The 17,026-nt window shown below is 34.0% G+C and overlaps 2 protein-coding genes across 4 annotated transcripts in view; one reads left to right on the plus strand and one right to left on the minus strand.

Annotated features, from left to right (window-relative positions):
• Nucleotides 1-17,026, plus strand: part of LOC134839181 (branched-chain alpha-ketoacid dehydrogenase kinase-like) — a 557,313-nt gene that overhangs the window by 181,390 nt on the left and 358,897 nt on the right. The gene's annotated exons all lie outside the window — the stretch shown is intronic.
• LOC134839180 (uncharacterized) overlaps nt 1-17,026 on the minus strand; it is a 94,720-nt gene that overhangs the window by 73,339 nt on the left and 4,355 nt on the right. Inside the window, exon 1 of one of the 2 annotated variants that reach the window (XM_063854644.1) lies at nt 1,453-1,538. The exons of the other annotated variant lie outside the window; for it this stretch is intronic. Coding sequence (XP_063710714.1) covers nt 1,453-1,461 — 9 coding nt within the window. The 5' untranslated portion in view covers nt 1,462-1,538. Of the gene's footprint in view, nt 1-1,452; nt 1,539-17,026 lie in introns of those variants that run through there. 2 annotated transcript variants of the gene reach the window in all.

A 17,026-nucleotide genomic window follows, 5' to 3' on the forward strand; every position in this document is an offset into this window, starting at 1 on the left:
ACAGCGAGAAACACTACGCAATTTACGCTGTATTTGAGCAACCTAGTCAAGCAAGAAAACTTCGGTTTATGACATGAATCGGTTTTTTAGGCTATCTTATCAACCGATGAAACTTCGAATTAAGTTGAGATATCGCATCAATCAATGTGGAGATAAAAACGAAATTTTTTCTAAGCAAGTCCTCAATCGATAAAACTTTTCAAAAAAATGTTTTGAAGAAACTCACAGCTTGTACTGGTTCGGAAAACGTATTTTTCTAACCCATGTCAGTAAGCAATGAAACTCTGAAATCTTTCAAGTAGTTTTAGAGCGTATGCCAGTTCAATAAAACTTCAAAAAGAGATTTTGTTGTTCTTAGTTAGCTCATCACAGAAATGAAAACTGCCAGGAAAGGCTGCAGACAATCAATTCATCGAGCAGGTAGCCTTGAAGTTCATTCAAGTTGCTCTTGTCTGAAAAGATGACTTGGAAAAAATTTCTGGAAAACTCGTGATTCAGATTGTTTGGTGTTCTAGAATATTCTTGCCGAGCTGAACGGATTGGATTGTTTTTAAACGTTCAAACTTTTTGCTTAATAGTCCCCTAAACAATGGGCCTTATGTTGATTTGATGTCACTCATTTAAAATATAAGATGACTAAAATCATTGACTATGAAATTGCGGTTTCATTTCTTTTCATCGTCAACTGAACAAAAGAATAAAACTGGAGGATTTTAACGGTCAAAGAGTCAAAGATAAGAGCTGTAGCTTAAAATTAAGGCCGCGTTTGACCTCTTTCACAAAAGGACGAAAGTAATTGGGAAGGGAAACGCATAGAAGGGATTGATTAGCGAACCACAAAAGATTTCACGCTTCGGGGCGTTTTATTGTGATCATTTTTGTCGACTGATCAATCTTGTATTCAGTTCTACCATCAATTGCGGAGAAATTGCATTAGAAAAACAACCTCTAAAATCCCTAATTGGGAGATTAATATTATCGAAGCTGGCCGCAACATTTCCAATGGGTCATTCATTAAGAAAGTGCTCACTGATGAAATAGAACAACAGTTTTTTGCTGCAATATAATGAGCTAATTGCGAGCGGCTCTATTGTGCAGCCGAGCTCAGTTTCAGTATTTTGACCCTGTGTCAATTAAAAAAATATAATTTGGTGCAATTCCGATATCCATTTTTGGATAAATGTAGATGAAATTTTTTGCTTACGGGACGATGGAACAATTTCAAAACTCGAGAACGGCGTTTTTATATCTTTTTTTAAACAAAACGACGCAAAAAATTTCGATAACTTATTCTTTACGGAAAATTCTAAAATCAAGTCGGCTTTTTCAGCTGTTATAATATTTTCTTAAGTCCACTTCGTCAAATTTCAAAGTTTAAAAAAATGTTTGCTGAAAATAATCCCCGTAATATTTCTTGTGCAATTATTCACAAAAGATTAAGAAAGAACTAACCGACAGCATACTGGTTGGATGATTTTTTACAATGAATCAAAACTGATATTTTTTCTGCGATTAACTATGAATGAAGATTGAAAAAAGGAGTGGACTGCTTTTCAGCATAAAGGCGACCAAACTCATAAAATCTGATTTTATAGTCCAAAAACTCTTGATTAGGAACAAAACACGCATGTTCTGTTGACAGCCGGAGTACAATTGGGATAACCAACAGTGCACAAAATATGCATAGGTTTCCAATATTCGATCATTTCCATTTTTTCATTGAAAACTGTAATTCAGTTACATTTTGCAAATCTAGTGGAGCCTTCTGGAGCCACAAGTCACGGTTGTATATTTAACGGTTATTAGTTTCAGAAAGTGAGGCGTATGATACCTTAAAAACATTTTTCCATGCCCTTGCTTTTTCAATGGCGTTTTTCAGTTGTTATTAGAACACAGCTTGCTCTATTTTTTTTGGCGTCACTGTATGTAGGGGTGGATCTAGGATCTTCGCAAGCGATATGACGGATTTTGAAACAATTTTGAATGACCATTTTATATTAGGCTGACTAAGTTGATTTTCCGAGCTATCACAAAAATGATATATGAAGGGTGAAGTAATATGGTTGAGCCATTCAGCATGAAATTGAGTCTTAAAAACATACATTTTGAAAATTAAGTTCTGAATTTGTACACCGGGGAAAAAGTTTTGCGCTTCTGCCGAAGTATAGGATGCGGGATATTGTGAAGAGAAATCCTCGATTTATTAGAAAACGATTCTTTTGTTCGCATCGAAAATTGTGGCCTTCGATACCATAAAAAATTGATTTTAGGGAGTAAGTAAAAGTTTGAAATAAATTATACGTTACTGAAGGAAGATGAAATTAGTTTTGGTTAATTAGTTGAAAAACATTGCCAGCAATAGTCCCGATAATATAATAGTTTCAAAAAGGTGTAATACCAGCTTGCGTAGATTCGTTTTGATGCCCCATTTAGGGATAAACAATTACCTCAAATGCAGGATGCGATGCCTACTGAAGACAACTGGACTTCTTCGAACAAGATCAAGAACGATCGGTAAAGGATTTTTGCGAGAGAGAAAGATGACTTTTCCAAAAAAAATTGAAAGTCTAGTCGATATTTTTGGTCGACCAAATTGATGTTCCAGGCGGGGGATGTTACTATCCCATCATTAGGTGCAGTTTTACAAAGCTCTAATTATAAAAATCGAGCGTTTAATTGAGGTCTGTACCCTGAAAGTTAGGATATGGAGATGCTAAATATGCCCTCAGAAAATCTCAGTGGTTGTTAATAATTGGGTGTCGTAAAACACACATACTAAAAAGGGACAGGCTTACTGCCCTCAAAATATTTTGAAATATTTTTGGAAAGTCAAAGGAAGAAAAAAGATTTCTTTTGGAGAATGCGTATATATTAAAATTTAGGAATAGTTATCTAAAATAAGACTTATTTTAAAAAAATAGGCTAAAAAACACCAAAAGATACATAAAACTCAGTTTATGTCCGGGGAGACTCACTCATAGAGTAATTTCAGATAAGGTGCCACTGTCTGTTCGTCACGCTATCTTATTTTCGGCTGGATAGATTCGTGCAACTTCTTAGTCTGATACAGATCTCAAACTTACTCTTTAATCTCCTAGTCTCAATAGATCTAGTGTATACTGGTATTTGCAAGATAAGATATCGAAAACTGTTCTGGAGACGAACGACTGTTTGCTAAAATATTTTTATGCTGTTCTGTTGTTGAAACTATGAATAGTTCCAGCTATACATTTTATAATAAGTGTTAGTTATGGATCATGATTGGTTAGTTAGAAATACTTTACAGAGATAGTTTTATCAATAATATAATTGGATATAAATACTAGTTTTAAGATGGTCCCACCCATCAGGGGCTTAGAGAGTTTTAAATTTTAAAGTTTTTTGTAGTGAAGAATGGATGGCGAGATTCTTTGAATCTTAGAGTAGACTCGTTTAAAGCAGTGGCTGCGTGAATGAGGAGAAAGAAATAGATGCTTGTGTTTTGGAGTAATTATCTTCATGGAGAGAAGTGGTACAGTTGTTAGTTCTTCAGAAGTGGTTATCGTGTTGAGTGATCGTGTTCGGGTTTCAGGTTTATGCAATGATGTGTTGATTTCGTTAAGTTAGAGCGAGAATACGTGTATTCTCAACTATTCACCGAATAGCGAGGAGGTTTTTTGACATCTCTGTGTGAAGCGCCAAGTGACCGAATTCGTATGTGAGATCAACATCGATTAGCCATTGTTCGTCTTCAAAGGGTACCTTTTCTGCGATGTTGGGTCCATACTTTGAATTATGTGAGGGTTGTGACTACATCAACAAAACAAAAAATTTGCCCTTCCAGAATCGGAATGTCTTCGAGTTTTAATCTCTTTTTGCTGCTCGTTTTTTTTGCGCTAAGCAATCTTTTTACTAACATATTTATATCGGCATTTTGTTAGTGATATCAGTTATGGATATGATTTTTATTAGTTGTTTCCGAAAAAGCGTTTTGTTTAGTTTCGGTTGTTTTAAAGAGTGCTCACACTAGAGCTTTTATCGTCGAAAATAGGAGTGCGGGTCTTAAGCGTGGAGTAGCGCGGTTGGTGAGGCCGTTAAAAGAGCATGTGCTCAGGACGTCTTTTACTGGCGGTTTAGGCCAGTTGTGGGATTATGATTTTACGGTCTCTGTGAGCAGAGTCGCTTTGAGTGTTCTACACTTTGTTCTTTTTGATCAAGTGTTTTACCTTTTTGTCTTTTGTTTGTGTGTTTTTTTTACAACAGGTTGTCGTATTTTTTGGTTTTCTTTTGAAAATTTGGTGTTTCAAGTGATTTAAATAAAACTTGAATGTTGGTTTCAAAAGAAGAGTTTGTCCAGTTTTAATCGGGGTTTAATCTGGTTTGGGTACCATGAGAATTTCTCATAGATGCGGTTGGTTTGTGGCATTAATAACCTGCGTTGGTTAGTTCAAGAATATTTCTAACTCCTTCAAGCAGGGTTAAAGGAAAATTTGAAAAGCGCGAAAGCAAAAAAAGTTGTTATCAGTTAGTTTCTAAAACTTGAACTTCATTTATAAAAAAAACAATTCTGAATGGGAGAGTTGCATATTTGTGCGGGAAGAGTGCATGAAATGTGGGCGAGTGAATATCAATTATTCAAGTTCTAAAGAAGAAGTTCATATAAAGAGGTAAGAGATCAATAATTTACTATTTTCTTTATTAATTTACTATACCAATTTTTGAAATTTACTACAAAATTGACTATTTATTGCGTTTCTATTAAATCCAATTTTGCCAGAACATTTTCTAATACATCGTTAAAAATACGAACCGTAACGTTTTTTGTAGTGAAGAATGGATGGCGAGATTCTTTGAATCTTAAAGTAGACTCGTTTAAAGCAGTGGCTGCGTGAATGAGGAGAAAGAAACAGATGCTTGTGTTTTGGAGTAATTATCTTCATGGAGAGAAGTGGTACAGTTGTTCGTTCTTCAGAAGTGGTTATCGTGTTGAGTGATCGTGTTCGGGTTTCAGGTTTATGCAATGATGTGTTGATTTCGTTAAGTTAGAGCGAGAATACGTGTATTCTCAACTATTCACCGAATAGCGAGGAGGTTTTTTGACATCTCTGTGTGAAGCGCCAAGTGACCGAATTCGTATGTGAGATCAACATCGATTAGCCATTGTTCATCTTCAAAGGGTACCTTTTCTGCGATGTTGGGTCCATACTTTGAATTATGTGAGGGTTGTGACTACATCAACAAAACAAAAAATTTGCCCTTCCAGAATCGGAATGTCTTCGAGTTTTAATCTCTTTTTGCTGCTCGTTTCTTTTGCGCTAAGCAATTTCTTTACTAACATATTTATATCGGCATCTTGTTAGTGATATCAGTTATGGATATGATTTTTATTAGTTGTTTCCGCAAAAGCGTTTTGTTTAGTTTCGGTTGTTTTAAAGAGTGCTCACACTAGAGCTTTTATCGTCGAAAATAGGAGTGCGTGTCTTAAGCGTGGAGTAGCGCGGTTGGTGAGGCCGTTAAAAGAGCATGTGCTCAGGACGTCTTTTACTGGCGGTTTAGGCCAGTTGTGGGAGTACGATTTTACGGTCTCTGTGAGCAGAGTCGCTTTGAGTGTTCTACACTTTGTTCTTTTTGATCAAGTGTTTTACCTTTTTGTCTTGTGTTTGTGTGTTTTTTTTACAACAGGTTGTCGTATTTTTTGGTTTTCTTTTGAAAATTTGGTGTTTCAAGTGATTTAAATAAAACTTGAATGTTGGTTTCAAAAGAAGAGTTTGTCCAGTTTTAATCGGGGTTTAATCTGGTTTGGGTACCATGAGAATTTCTCATAGATGCGGTTGTATTGTGGCATTAATAACCTGCGTTGGTTAGTTCAAGATTATTTCTAACTCCTTCAAGCAGGGTTAAAGGAAAATTTGAAAAGCGCGAAAGCAAAAAAAGTTGTTATCAGTTAGTTTCTAAAACTTGAACTTCTTTTATAAAAATTAATTCTGAATGGGAGAGTTGCATATTTGTGTGGAAAGAGTGCATGAAATGTGGGCGAGTGAATATCAATTATTCAAGTTTTAAAGAAGAAGCGCATATGAAAAGGTAAGAGATCAATAATTTACTATTTTCTTTATTAATTTACTATACCAATTTTTGAAATTTACTACAGAGTTGACTATTTATTGCGTTTCTATTAAATACATTTTCTAATACATCGTTAAAAATACGAACCGTAACGTTTTTTGTAGTGAAGAATGGATGGCGAGATTCTTTGAATCTTAAAGTAGACTCGTTTAAAGCAGTGGCTGCGTGAATGAGGAGAAAGAAACAGATGCTTGTGTTTTGGAGTAATTATCTTCATGGAGAGAAGTGGTACAGTTGTTCGTTCTTCAGAAATGGTTATCGTGTTGAGTGATCGTGTTCGGGTTTAAGGTTTATGCAATGATGTGTTGATTTCGTTAAGTTAGAGCGAGAATACGTGTATTCTCAACTATTCACCGAATAGCGAGGAGGTTTTTTGACATCTCTGTGTGAAGCGCCAAGTGACCGAATTCGTATGTGAGATCAACATCGATTAGCCATTGTTCATCTTCAAAGGGTACCTTTTCTGCGATGTTGGGTCCATACTTTGAATTATGTGAGGGTTGTGACTACATCAACAAAACAAAAAATTTGCCCTTCCAGAATCGGAATGTCTTCGAGTTTTAATCTCTTTTTGCTGCTCGTTTCTTTTGCGCTAAGCAATTTCTTTACTAACATATTTATATCGGCATCTTGTTAGTGATATCAGTTATGGATATGATTTTTATTAGTTGTTTCCGCAAAAGCGTTTTGTTTAGTTTCGGTTGTTTTAAAGAGTGCTCACACTAGAGTTTTTATCGTCGAAAATAGGAGTGCGTGTCTTAAGTGTGGAGTAGCGCGGTTGGTGAGGCCGTTAAAAGAGCATGTGCTCAGGACGTCTTTTACTGGCGGTTTAGGCCAGTTGTGGGAGTATGATTTTACGGTCTCTGTGAGCAGAGTCGCTTTGAGTGTTCTACACTTTGTTCTTTTTCATCAGGTGTTTTACCTTTTTGTCTTTTGTTTGTGTGTTTTTTTTACAACAGGTTGTCGTAATTTGTGGTTTTCTGTTGAAAATTTGGTGTTTCAAGTGATTTAAATAAAACTTGAAAGTTGGTTTCAAAAGAAGAGTTTGTCCAGTTTTAATCGGGGTTTAATCTGGTTTGGGTACCATGAGAATTTCTCATAGATGCGGTTGGTCTTGTGGCATTAATAACCTGCGTTGGTTAGTTCAAGATTATTTCTAACTGCTTCAGGCCGGGTTAAGGAAAGTTTGAAAAGCGCGAAAGCAAAAAAAGTTGTTATCAGTTAGTTTCTAAAACTTGAACTTCATTTATAAAAAAAACAATTCTGAATGGGAGAGTTGCATATTTGTGCGGGAAGAGTGCATGAAATGTGGGCGAGTGAATATCAATTATTCAAGTTCTAAAGAAGAAGTTCATATAAAGAGGTAAGAGATCAATAATTTACTATTTTCTTTATTAATTTACTATACCAACTTTTGAAATTTACTACAGAATTGACTATTTATTGCGTTTCTATTGAATCCATTTTTGCCAGAACATTTTGTAATACATCGTTAGAAATACGAACCAAAAGTTGTGTACGTTTTGAGCATGTATTATAGATTCCCCTAATAAAGAGAAGAGAAATCGTATGAAAATAAACATTGCGTATATTATAGTCAATCTTTCTAAGAGATAGCATGGCCATCCTAAAATTGCTACGAGTTCGTTTTTGATGTCACTTAGCATATTTAAATCTGCACCCTGTTGGTGATATAAGTTTTAGCTATGATTTTTTTTGTTTCCGCGAAAGCGTTTTGTTTAGTTTCGGTTATTTTAAAAAGTTGCTCACGCTAGAGCTACTATTGTCAAAAATAGGAGTGCGTGTCTTAAGCGTGGTGTAGCGCGGGTGGTAAGGCCGGCTAAAGAGCATGCTCAGGATGTACTTTACTAGTGGGTTTGGCGAGTTGTGTGAGTATGATTTTACCGTCTCTGTGAGCATAGTCTCTTTTAGTGTTCTACTCTTTGTTTTTTTTATCAGGAGTTTTCCTTTTTGTCTTTTGGTTGTGTCTTCTTATCGCAAACAGATTGTCGTAATTTGTGTTTTTCTTTCGAAAATTTAGTGTTTCAAGTGGTTTTAAAAAAACGTGAAAGTGAGTTTCAATAGAGTAATTTATCCAATTTTAATCTGGGTTTAATCTGATTTGGTAACCGTGGGAGTTTCTCATACATGCGGTTGGTCTTGTGGCAATAATAAGCTGCGTTGCTTAGTTCAAGCTTGTTTATCATTCCTTGAAAACAAGTTAGCGGAAAGTTTGAAACGCGTGAAAGCAAAATAAAATTGTTTTGATTTAGTTTCTAAAACTTCAACTTCATTTTTAAATAATTCCAACCGATGTGGAAAATATTTTAAAAACACATACAAAACTCAATTTCTCGGAAACCATAAGTTTGAGCAATCATATTTGGATTCCAAAGTTGCTACCCCTGAGTGTACCTTGACAGCAATCCACCAAATGGCTGAGAAGTTCAAATTCTGCAAAAAAAAATTTTAATCATGAGAAACGGCATATCTCGGAAACCAAAAAAATAGAAGCAGAAAATGCCAGAGGCCGTAGCTGAACCCTGTCAGTACTCCTGAATATATACGGACATCACTTAATCATAGGATTGAGAACTTCAAGAACAGTTACATTTTTCAAAATTTCTTTTAATTGAAAAAGTCATAAAACTGCCAAAAACGCTTTACGCAGTAGTTTTTAGGGGGCAGATTTTCAACTACCGAGTAATATCTGTCGGCACCCCGCCACAGTTTAAAAACTTCAAAATTGATTAGTTATTTACTAATTAATGTGGAAAAAATGCCGAAAATTCCTGCAAATAAAATGCGTGCTACGCTAGGTTGTGTATTTCATTGTGTATGTTTTGCGCATGTTTTACTTACTGGTTATAGGCCTATATGTGGGTTAGGATCGATTGCGCGTAAACCTTAAGGTGGGAAACTCCTTGATGGTGGAACTAAAGTAGGGTATGGAGTTAGAATATATAATTTGGGTGCTGTACTACATTGTGGTTATTTTCAGAACTAGATAGAATAACTGTATCCCAAAAATATGTTAGGCGTGAGAAAGTATCTACAGAATGTACTTTATCACTATAAAACATTGGTATGTGTTGGTAGCATCTTTTGTCTTCAAAAACATAGTGGTGAAACTTTTTTTTGGTTCAAGTCTAATACCGAAAAAGGTTTCCTTCGAAGTCAATAAAATTTGAACGATTGCCTGATATTAGATGCTCCGCGTAGGGTTTCTAATTCACATTGGTTATGGAGAGTTTCTAGTTGGGAAAGTGACATTTCTTGAAACATTCTATTTATTGTGTAATCTAATTTCATATCGGGGTGAGCATTATAGTGTATTGAGCCAAAGTAAGTGTTATTCTTTAGTGAAAATTCTTGTAACCTTGTGCTATCTTTGTTTTCTGGACAAACTTTTCCTCCAGTGGTACCATTGTTCTTTTAAAATGATGCAGGGATGTAAGACTTTTTGTCTTCTCTGTTTTGGTTTGGTTCGTGCATGTCGAGAACTAGTTTGCCTGTTTTCATGTCCGAATCTTTTTTCCTATTTAACACGAAATTCTGAATATTGTGTTCGGAAGAGTGGTTTGGAGTATTTGCAGGCTACTTCAGTTTCAGTTTAGATTTAAAACCGTGTCAACTTTTTTCCACACCATGTATGTTTTATATGGATTTGGGTTTGTCCTTGATTGATCAGGTATTTCTTTTCGAATGGTATTGATACAATAAAAGACTTTTTTGTAAAATTTTATTGTTTTTGCGTGAGTTTGAGCAACTTGGAATGTGGTACATGTGTCTTTAGGGAACCATACTATGGTTGCCTGTCTTTCGAGTAAAAGTGTAGCTACTATGGCTGTTGATTCGATATTTTGTGGATCAGATTCACATTGTGTGACTATGTTAACTGCGTACTTGTGTAGTGTTTTCTGTTGATCAACTGCACAATCATAATGTGTGACAAGGAGATCTTGTAGTCCTGTTCGAAGGGAAGTTTTTTCATGATTTTTGGGTTTAAGTTGTGTTAATAGAGAAAGGGTTTTGTATTGAAAAATCTTTTAAAAGATACATACGTAAAATAGTACTGAAAAGGGATTGTAAAATGCTATTTAACCTATAGTCTTTTTGTATATCTTTCGTATTTATATACTAGTTCTGTTGAAATAAATGGAGGTTGTAAAGATTGAGCTGTGATGTCTGGTGATGACAATGGCACGGAACGATTTAATAATTTAATTAATTTTACTGTTATTTCAAATTTAAGAGTTAGGCTCTGTTGTGAAATTTTTTGGATGCTTTGTTTTTGAATATTGTTTTGAACATCGTGTCTGTATTGTAACCTGTTGAGTGCCCAATTATGGAGTCTTTTGCTACCAAGATAATGGCCAAAAAGAGGGGAGGGGTGTACTTGTAAAGGTGTACTTGTACCTTTTAGCTCACGAGATCTGTCATCTAGGTGACTTGGAAAGTTTGTAGGGATTATAGTTGATGGTGTTTGACCTGTAATTGAAAGTGTTGATGGAAGTCATAATTTTTCTGGTAGTGTTAAAAAAAAGTAAATAAAGAAAGTTCTACTGGGTCATTTACAAGGTTGGCTTCGCCTTGTGAAATTGTGTAGGTCATCCAATGCGGGATTCGTTGTGATGAAGTCGGGTGATTAAAGGGATTTTCATGAATTTTTTCAGAAGTAGGAATTGAACCTAAATAATTAGATGGAATGTTTAGGGTATTTTGTTGGGAAAAGTATTGAAGCGGTGGAGGGCTGCTTTGTATCGTAGTATTTGATAAGTCTAGAGTTGTTGATGATAGTGATGAGGGAATATTGAATTGTACTCTTGGTGTGATTAAATTTCTATTGCGTCAGGGTTGAATATTTCGTCTGTTTTTTGTACTAATTAATTTTGATTTTGACTTAAATGTCCTGTTTTGTTACGATCTTGTTGTAATGATGGGTAAATATTTCTGGTTGGTTCGTACTGTGGTTCACTGAGGGATGCTTGACGAATGGTTGATTTTATTGATTCAGACAATGATGCGTGTCTTTCTTAAAAAGTATAGGGGTTTTCTACATATGAGATTCGGGTGATTGATTGGGGTTGACTTGTTTGACCAGATGTAGGAATTGTTGGAGGATCTTGGGATGGGTTGCTTGGGGGGGGGTGGGGGTTGAAGGGGGGTGAAGGGGGGAACGCCATTAGGGTTAGAATTTTTGAGGTAAGCCATTTTGAGTATTTCTTCATTGGATGCCTTTTTTATGCATTTATAAAATGTCAGAACTAGGGAAACTAGAAAGGTGAGACAAATATGAAAAGAATAAAAAGTTTTTTTTCGACTTAGTAAACTTTGAAACATTTGTAGAATTATCAAGTTTTGTACCTGATTAGGTGATCATTGGTTTTGGAGAGGAAAAGATAGCTCTGGATGGAGAAATTGACAAAAATGACTGGACTAAAAAAAAATAGATTGAAAAACGAGGTCGGCAGGTAAAAAAGTCAGTTATGAAAACAAAAATTGAAAAAAAATTTTGAAAAGATTGAAAGAAAACTTGAAATATTTATTTTATTTTTGTAACTGAATTTTAAAAAAGGATTCGGAAAGTTATTTGCTTCGCCGATTTTTTCAGAACTTAAATCAAGTGGAGTCCAATTGTATATTGATTTTTGTCAAGTTTATTGAATATGGAGATTTTTTGGTGTAGGGAAGTCTGGGTACTAATTTTCCGATTCTTGTGTTATTTTGGGGGTTGATTAGGGGTTTTTGGGAGGTAGAGTGTCTTTAGGCTAAGTGATCAGATTGATCTTTGCCTTTAGGTTTATTTAATATTTCCTTTTTGGTTTAACTCGGGTTACAATGTTAGACAGAATTGTTGCTTTTGTATTGATTAATAGAATAGTGTTGTAACCTTTTTACGTTACTTATTTAAGTTGACATATAAGAGGTCACTGCTTATTTTTCACCTGGAGGTCTTTGAAATATTGTTATAGATCTAGTTCAAAATGGAGATATACCGGCTAAAAATAGTAGTGGTGTTTAGAATGAGATGATGTCTAGCCATTTTTATTGTTTGTTTCTGAACTAATTTTTTTGAGAGAAAATGAATGTTTATGATGCAATTTTTTTTTTATGTTTTAAATAAAATTATCTAAGTTGTTAATTATTTAGAGGGTTTTTGCATTTTTTTTTTATTATTTTAGATTGTGGAATAGCAGTATTTTAGTTTTTTCCTGGTTGATTTCGAAGGCAATATGATTCGCGTTTATGTGATTTTTCTTTGATTTCAGGTATGGATTTTTTTTTGTATTTTACGATTAATTCTTTATTTTTGAACTGTGGGTTGCTTATGTTTTTCTGGTACTTGATTATGAGTTAGATCAGATGGTTGTGGTAAATGATTGAAGTGTGGTGTTTGCGATTGTTTATTAGGGTCTGTTTTTGTGTCGACAATGTGTAGTCCTGCGAAGGAAGATAACTGCGTTATTTCACCAAGGACGTATTCTTTCGGGTATTATGGTAAAAGATTATTTCTGTTGTACGCTTTTTTTCGTTAAAATCTATGAGTGTATATCTGACAATGGTGGATTTTTCTATAATTTGATATGGTCCTTTTTCGAATAGGTTGTAGCTTTTTTGAAACTTCTGTTTGAACTATAAAAATTGGGATCAAAACCGTTATTCTTTTTTTAGGTTTGATGCTGGTGTAAAACGTAAAATTGTTTGAGATTGGACATTTTGTCTTTGTAACAATTTCTTTCAATTTTTCTGATAAATTTCATTATGTTCTTATCTCTATTTAAAAACCATTCTGTATGGGTTCCAGAGGCTAAATCTAAGATATGTGGATAGTGAAAATGATCTTCGTTATGACTGCTAGGTTATAACAAATTAAATCTTGTTTTGGTTGACAGTAACCTTGTGAATTTTTTGAGGCGTTTGCTCTGAACGTTAATGGCTTACGTCGCTTTTGGTCAAAAGCCAATTCATATGGTGATAGTCCAAATGTTTTAGTAATTTGGTAATTATATGCTAATGGAAATAATTTTACGTCTGTTGACCGTTCGGTGTTTTTTTTATTGTTTCCGTTAATTGTAACCCGAAGATTTTCTTGTAGTGAGCGGTTCATGCCTTCATGTAGTCCGTTTATCCATGGGGCATGTGATGTTCTTCGTTTCGGTTTAAAATTGTATTGGTGACATGATGCAATTATTTCTTTTTTATGAAATCTGTTCCAATATCTGTATTAGGGATTTCGAGTAATCCAAAATTTGCTAATCAGTGTTCTTATAGTATTGTGTAAGCATAATAAGCGTTACAATGGGTACATAATTGAGTGCTAAATAATGTTTAATTGCATATATTATGACGCTTATACACGATTTTTTTTCTGAGAAAGTTAAAATAAGGCCTTTTGTATCGAATGAGATTCTATGAATGAAATATAAACTTTGTCGTTACCCTTTAAAGTCTTGTTTTTCTGCTTTTGTTTTTGGTGTGGAAAATTTTTGTTTAATTGACATGTAATGCAATCATTACCTAGTACTTTCACCATATTGGTGCATTTGGAACATACAAATTTTGAGTGAAGTTCGAGTCTGTTTTCTTCTGATCTTACCTGTCCTTTTGTATATAAGAAATGGGAAATTTGAAATGCGATTGATATTAAGCTTAGTGATAGACAGGGTATTTTCGTCTCTTGATAATGGTATTCTAAAAATTCACTGTTTTCACAAATATTGTTTTGCTAAATTTTCAAAAATATTGGAGTATTGTCTTATTTCCTAAAATTGTGATCTCTGCTCTAATGGGGTTTGTTTTGTAACTATACCAAAATCTAAATTGTCTGATAACAGGGCGGAGATTTTGATGTTTTTGTGATAACTGAAGTGGCAAATTTTCTGCGTTTGGGAGAAAAATGTTTTGAATATCTTTTCTGTTTAGGGGTGTAGTATATAAAGGATCTTGTAATTCTAATGATTTATTGATTGTGTATTTTTTACCTGAAACGGGGAAGCCTGAAAAACTTATCATACTCGTGAGATCTTCTTGTTTTATTATCGGGAATGGTTTATTTCTTTGTAATTTTGGTTGATATGGTTCCATTTGTGTATTATTTTTTATCCATAATGAATTTGGTATGGGTTTAATTGTAACTTTACTTAATAAATCTACTCTTTAGTGTTGTTTTCGCAATCTAGTTATAGCGGAAAATGTTCTAAGGTATTTAGTTGTTTAGTATCGGAGTCAGTTTTTAGTGCGTTTTTATATTCTGGTCAGGGTGATGTTTCGGCTTTTGCGAGAAATAATTTTGTATTTCATGTGATATATTTGCAGTTGTTTTTCGTGTAAAACTTTCAGGTGATGTCTTTCGACTAAGTAAATCTGGTAAAGCAAGGCTTTTGCCTGCTGTGCAAAATATATGTAGGTTTGAAAGTTTCATTTGAATAAGTTGAAAGCTAAACACTCTATGGTTTGGATGAGATTTCTGCGTGAAAAGGAAAATTATGGGTTGCATCGCACAGGTTTGTTTGGATATGTAAATGTGTTTGAAATTTATTGTGTGAAAAGTTTTAATTGTAAAGTTTTTTGATGTGGTGACTGAGAATAATTTCTTGATCTGTTTTAATAATTGTGGTGTCGTTTTTTTTTCTAGAATTATCATGGGATCCATTATTACAAATATTATGATAAGGTCTGTTATTAGAACCTTTTTGTGCTTTTTTGTGTGAATAATTTCGATTTCGATTTCTTGAATAGTTTTGAGTTCGGTTATTCGAAGATTTTCGTGAACGGTCTTTGGAATAGTATCTACTCCGAAGGTTTGATTACGAAAAGTTTCTATTATATTTTGAGCAGTAACTTCTATTTGAGCTTGATCTAGAGTAATTATTTTGATACCGATTCTTTAGACTGTTTTATCTTACTTATCTATTTTTTGAATAGATTTGTGAATTTTGTCGATCTGATGATCTTCCACGAAAAGTATTTGAATAGGAGGATTGTGATCTGTTATTACTATAGCTGTTTAGAAGTGGTTTGCCGGAGCTGTTTTTACTTAGAATGTTTTTTTTTTGGTAAATTCTGATTTTTTTTTGTATTGATTATAAAAAATTTTCAGTTCTTTGTGTTTTGGTGTTCTATTTAAACTGACTTGTTGTTTTTATCTGCATTCAGCAATGCTATGTCGATATCTTCGACAAAAGACACACCATTTTTTGAACGATAGCTTAAGTTTGAAATTTGGGTTCTTTTCATAGATATTTAGGATTTGAGTAATTTTTTCTGCTATATCATTGGCAGATTCTTGAAAATTAGCAATATGGGAAATTCTTGTTTGAACTTTATTTACGTATTGTAGTTTTGAAATTATGTTTCTTCTAGTTTCATTGTGACTTCAGCTTGTTATAAATTGTCTACAAACTTGCTGGAAAATTTATATTGGGTTCTCGGATCAATGCTGGATGTGATGCTCTCTTTTGTTGCAATTTTTCGTATTTGTGGTGTTAAAGTCATCATTAAAATTTCTGTCATTTTCATGTTTTTGTAATCATGTTTTTTAAGAGAAAACGCTTTTAGTACTAGAGTTTCGATTGTCTCTGCGAGTTGTTTTATTGTTTTGTTCGGTAGTCTACAATTTTCCATTCAAATAATTATTTGAAGTTGCTTATTTCGCTCAGAGTCAAATAATTTTGAAATTCTTTGTGTAATTTTTTTCCAATCGGATTTAATTTCTATGGTTAATATTGAAAACAATTTTTCAGCTGCGCCATCGAGTGTGGTTTGGAATAATGCCGTTTGTCTGTATCCAGTTTTGATGTGAATGTGTGTTCATAGGTTCTGGGCCTATTTTTAAGATGAAATTTGCTCTAACAGATTTTAAAAGGTCTTCTCCTCAATTTCAGGATATGCTCCTGTAATCACCATGAGTGGTTTTTTGGATGTTATAGATGATCCGCTCATTTGGTGTGGTCTCATTGTCGTTTTTATTTGTTCTGCTGTGTTTGATGTTTCTGTAAAAATTGTAAGTTGATTTTTTGAAATTTTGTGTTGTTGTAAGTAGTATGGTAATGGGATATCGTTTCTCATTAATTTGGGTCGGTAACCTTAAGTTTTTGTATGATTTTGTGGTACTATAGTAATAATAGGCTGTGCTTGGTTGTGTATTTGGAAAGTTTTGTTGATGTGGTTGTCGTAGTTGTTGAGGATTGTATAAGGTTCAAAAAGGTCTGGCTGGATCATATCATCTGGTTGATCTCTATTTTTCCAATGGTTTTTCCGTTGGTTACAATTATTTTGTTGCTGGTTCTGATGAAAGTATTATTCATCTCCAGATGATTATGGTTGGTTTCTTGTGAACTGTCTGTGAAAAAATGGCCAATTTGCAGTGCGGTCTGTCGGGGTTTTTCCTTTATCATTCAATTTTATTGATTGAGATGTTGGTTTGGTAATTGCTCATTATAATTATGTTCCTGAGGTTGGTTTTGTGTTTGAAGACTTAGTTTTGCTTTGGGATTGCTAACATTGGTTTTGGCAAAAAAATCATTTTTTTCATTTGCAAAGTTTTTGTCATTTGCATGTTTTTGTTTATTTGATGGTCTTTTTTCGGTTATTGGTCTATGTATCTGATAATCCATATGCGAGTATTTGGGGATAACAGATGGTTTATTTGTTGATGTTTATGTAGTTTGCGGGAAATGGTTAATGTTTTTTGTTATGTGGTGTTGTAAAAGTTGGGTGAAAAAGGGAAATATTTGTTGTGTTGTTGTAAGTAGTGTTTCAGATACTTCTTAAATTACGGAATGTGATGTTGTTTGGATGTGTTGTTGTGTCAAGTTTCTATTTCCGTTAAAAATGTCTTCTATGTTTATGAACGTTGAATTTAACCTAATGTTGCTTGTTCTATAATTTTGTATTATAATTTAAGGGTGTGCTGTCA

The sequence above is a fragment of the Symsagittifera roscoffensis genome, chromosome 2 (assembly GCF_963678635.1).
Source record: "Symsagittifera roscoffensis chromosome 2, txSymRosc1.1, whole genome shotgun sequence".
NCBI classification, from domain to species: Eukaryota; Metazoa; Xenacoelomorpha; order Acoela; family Convolutidae; genus Symsagittifera; species Symsagittifera roscoffensis.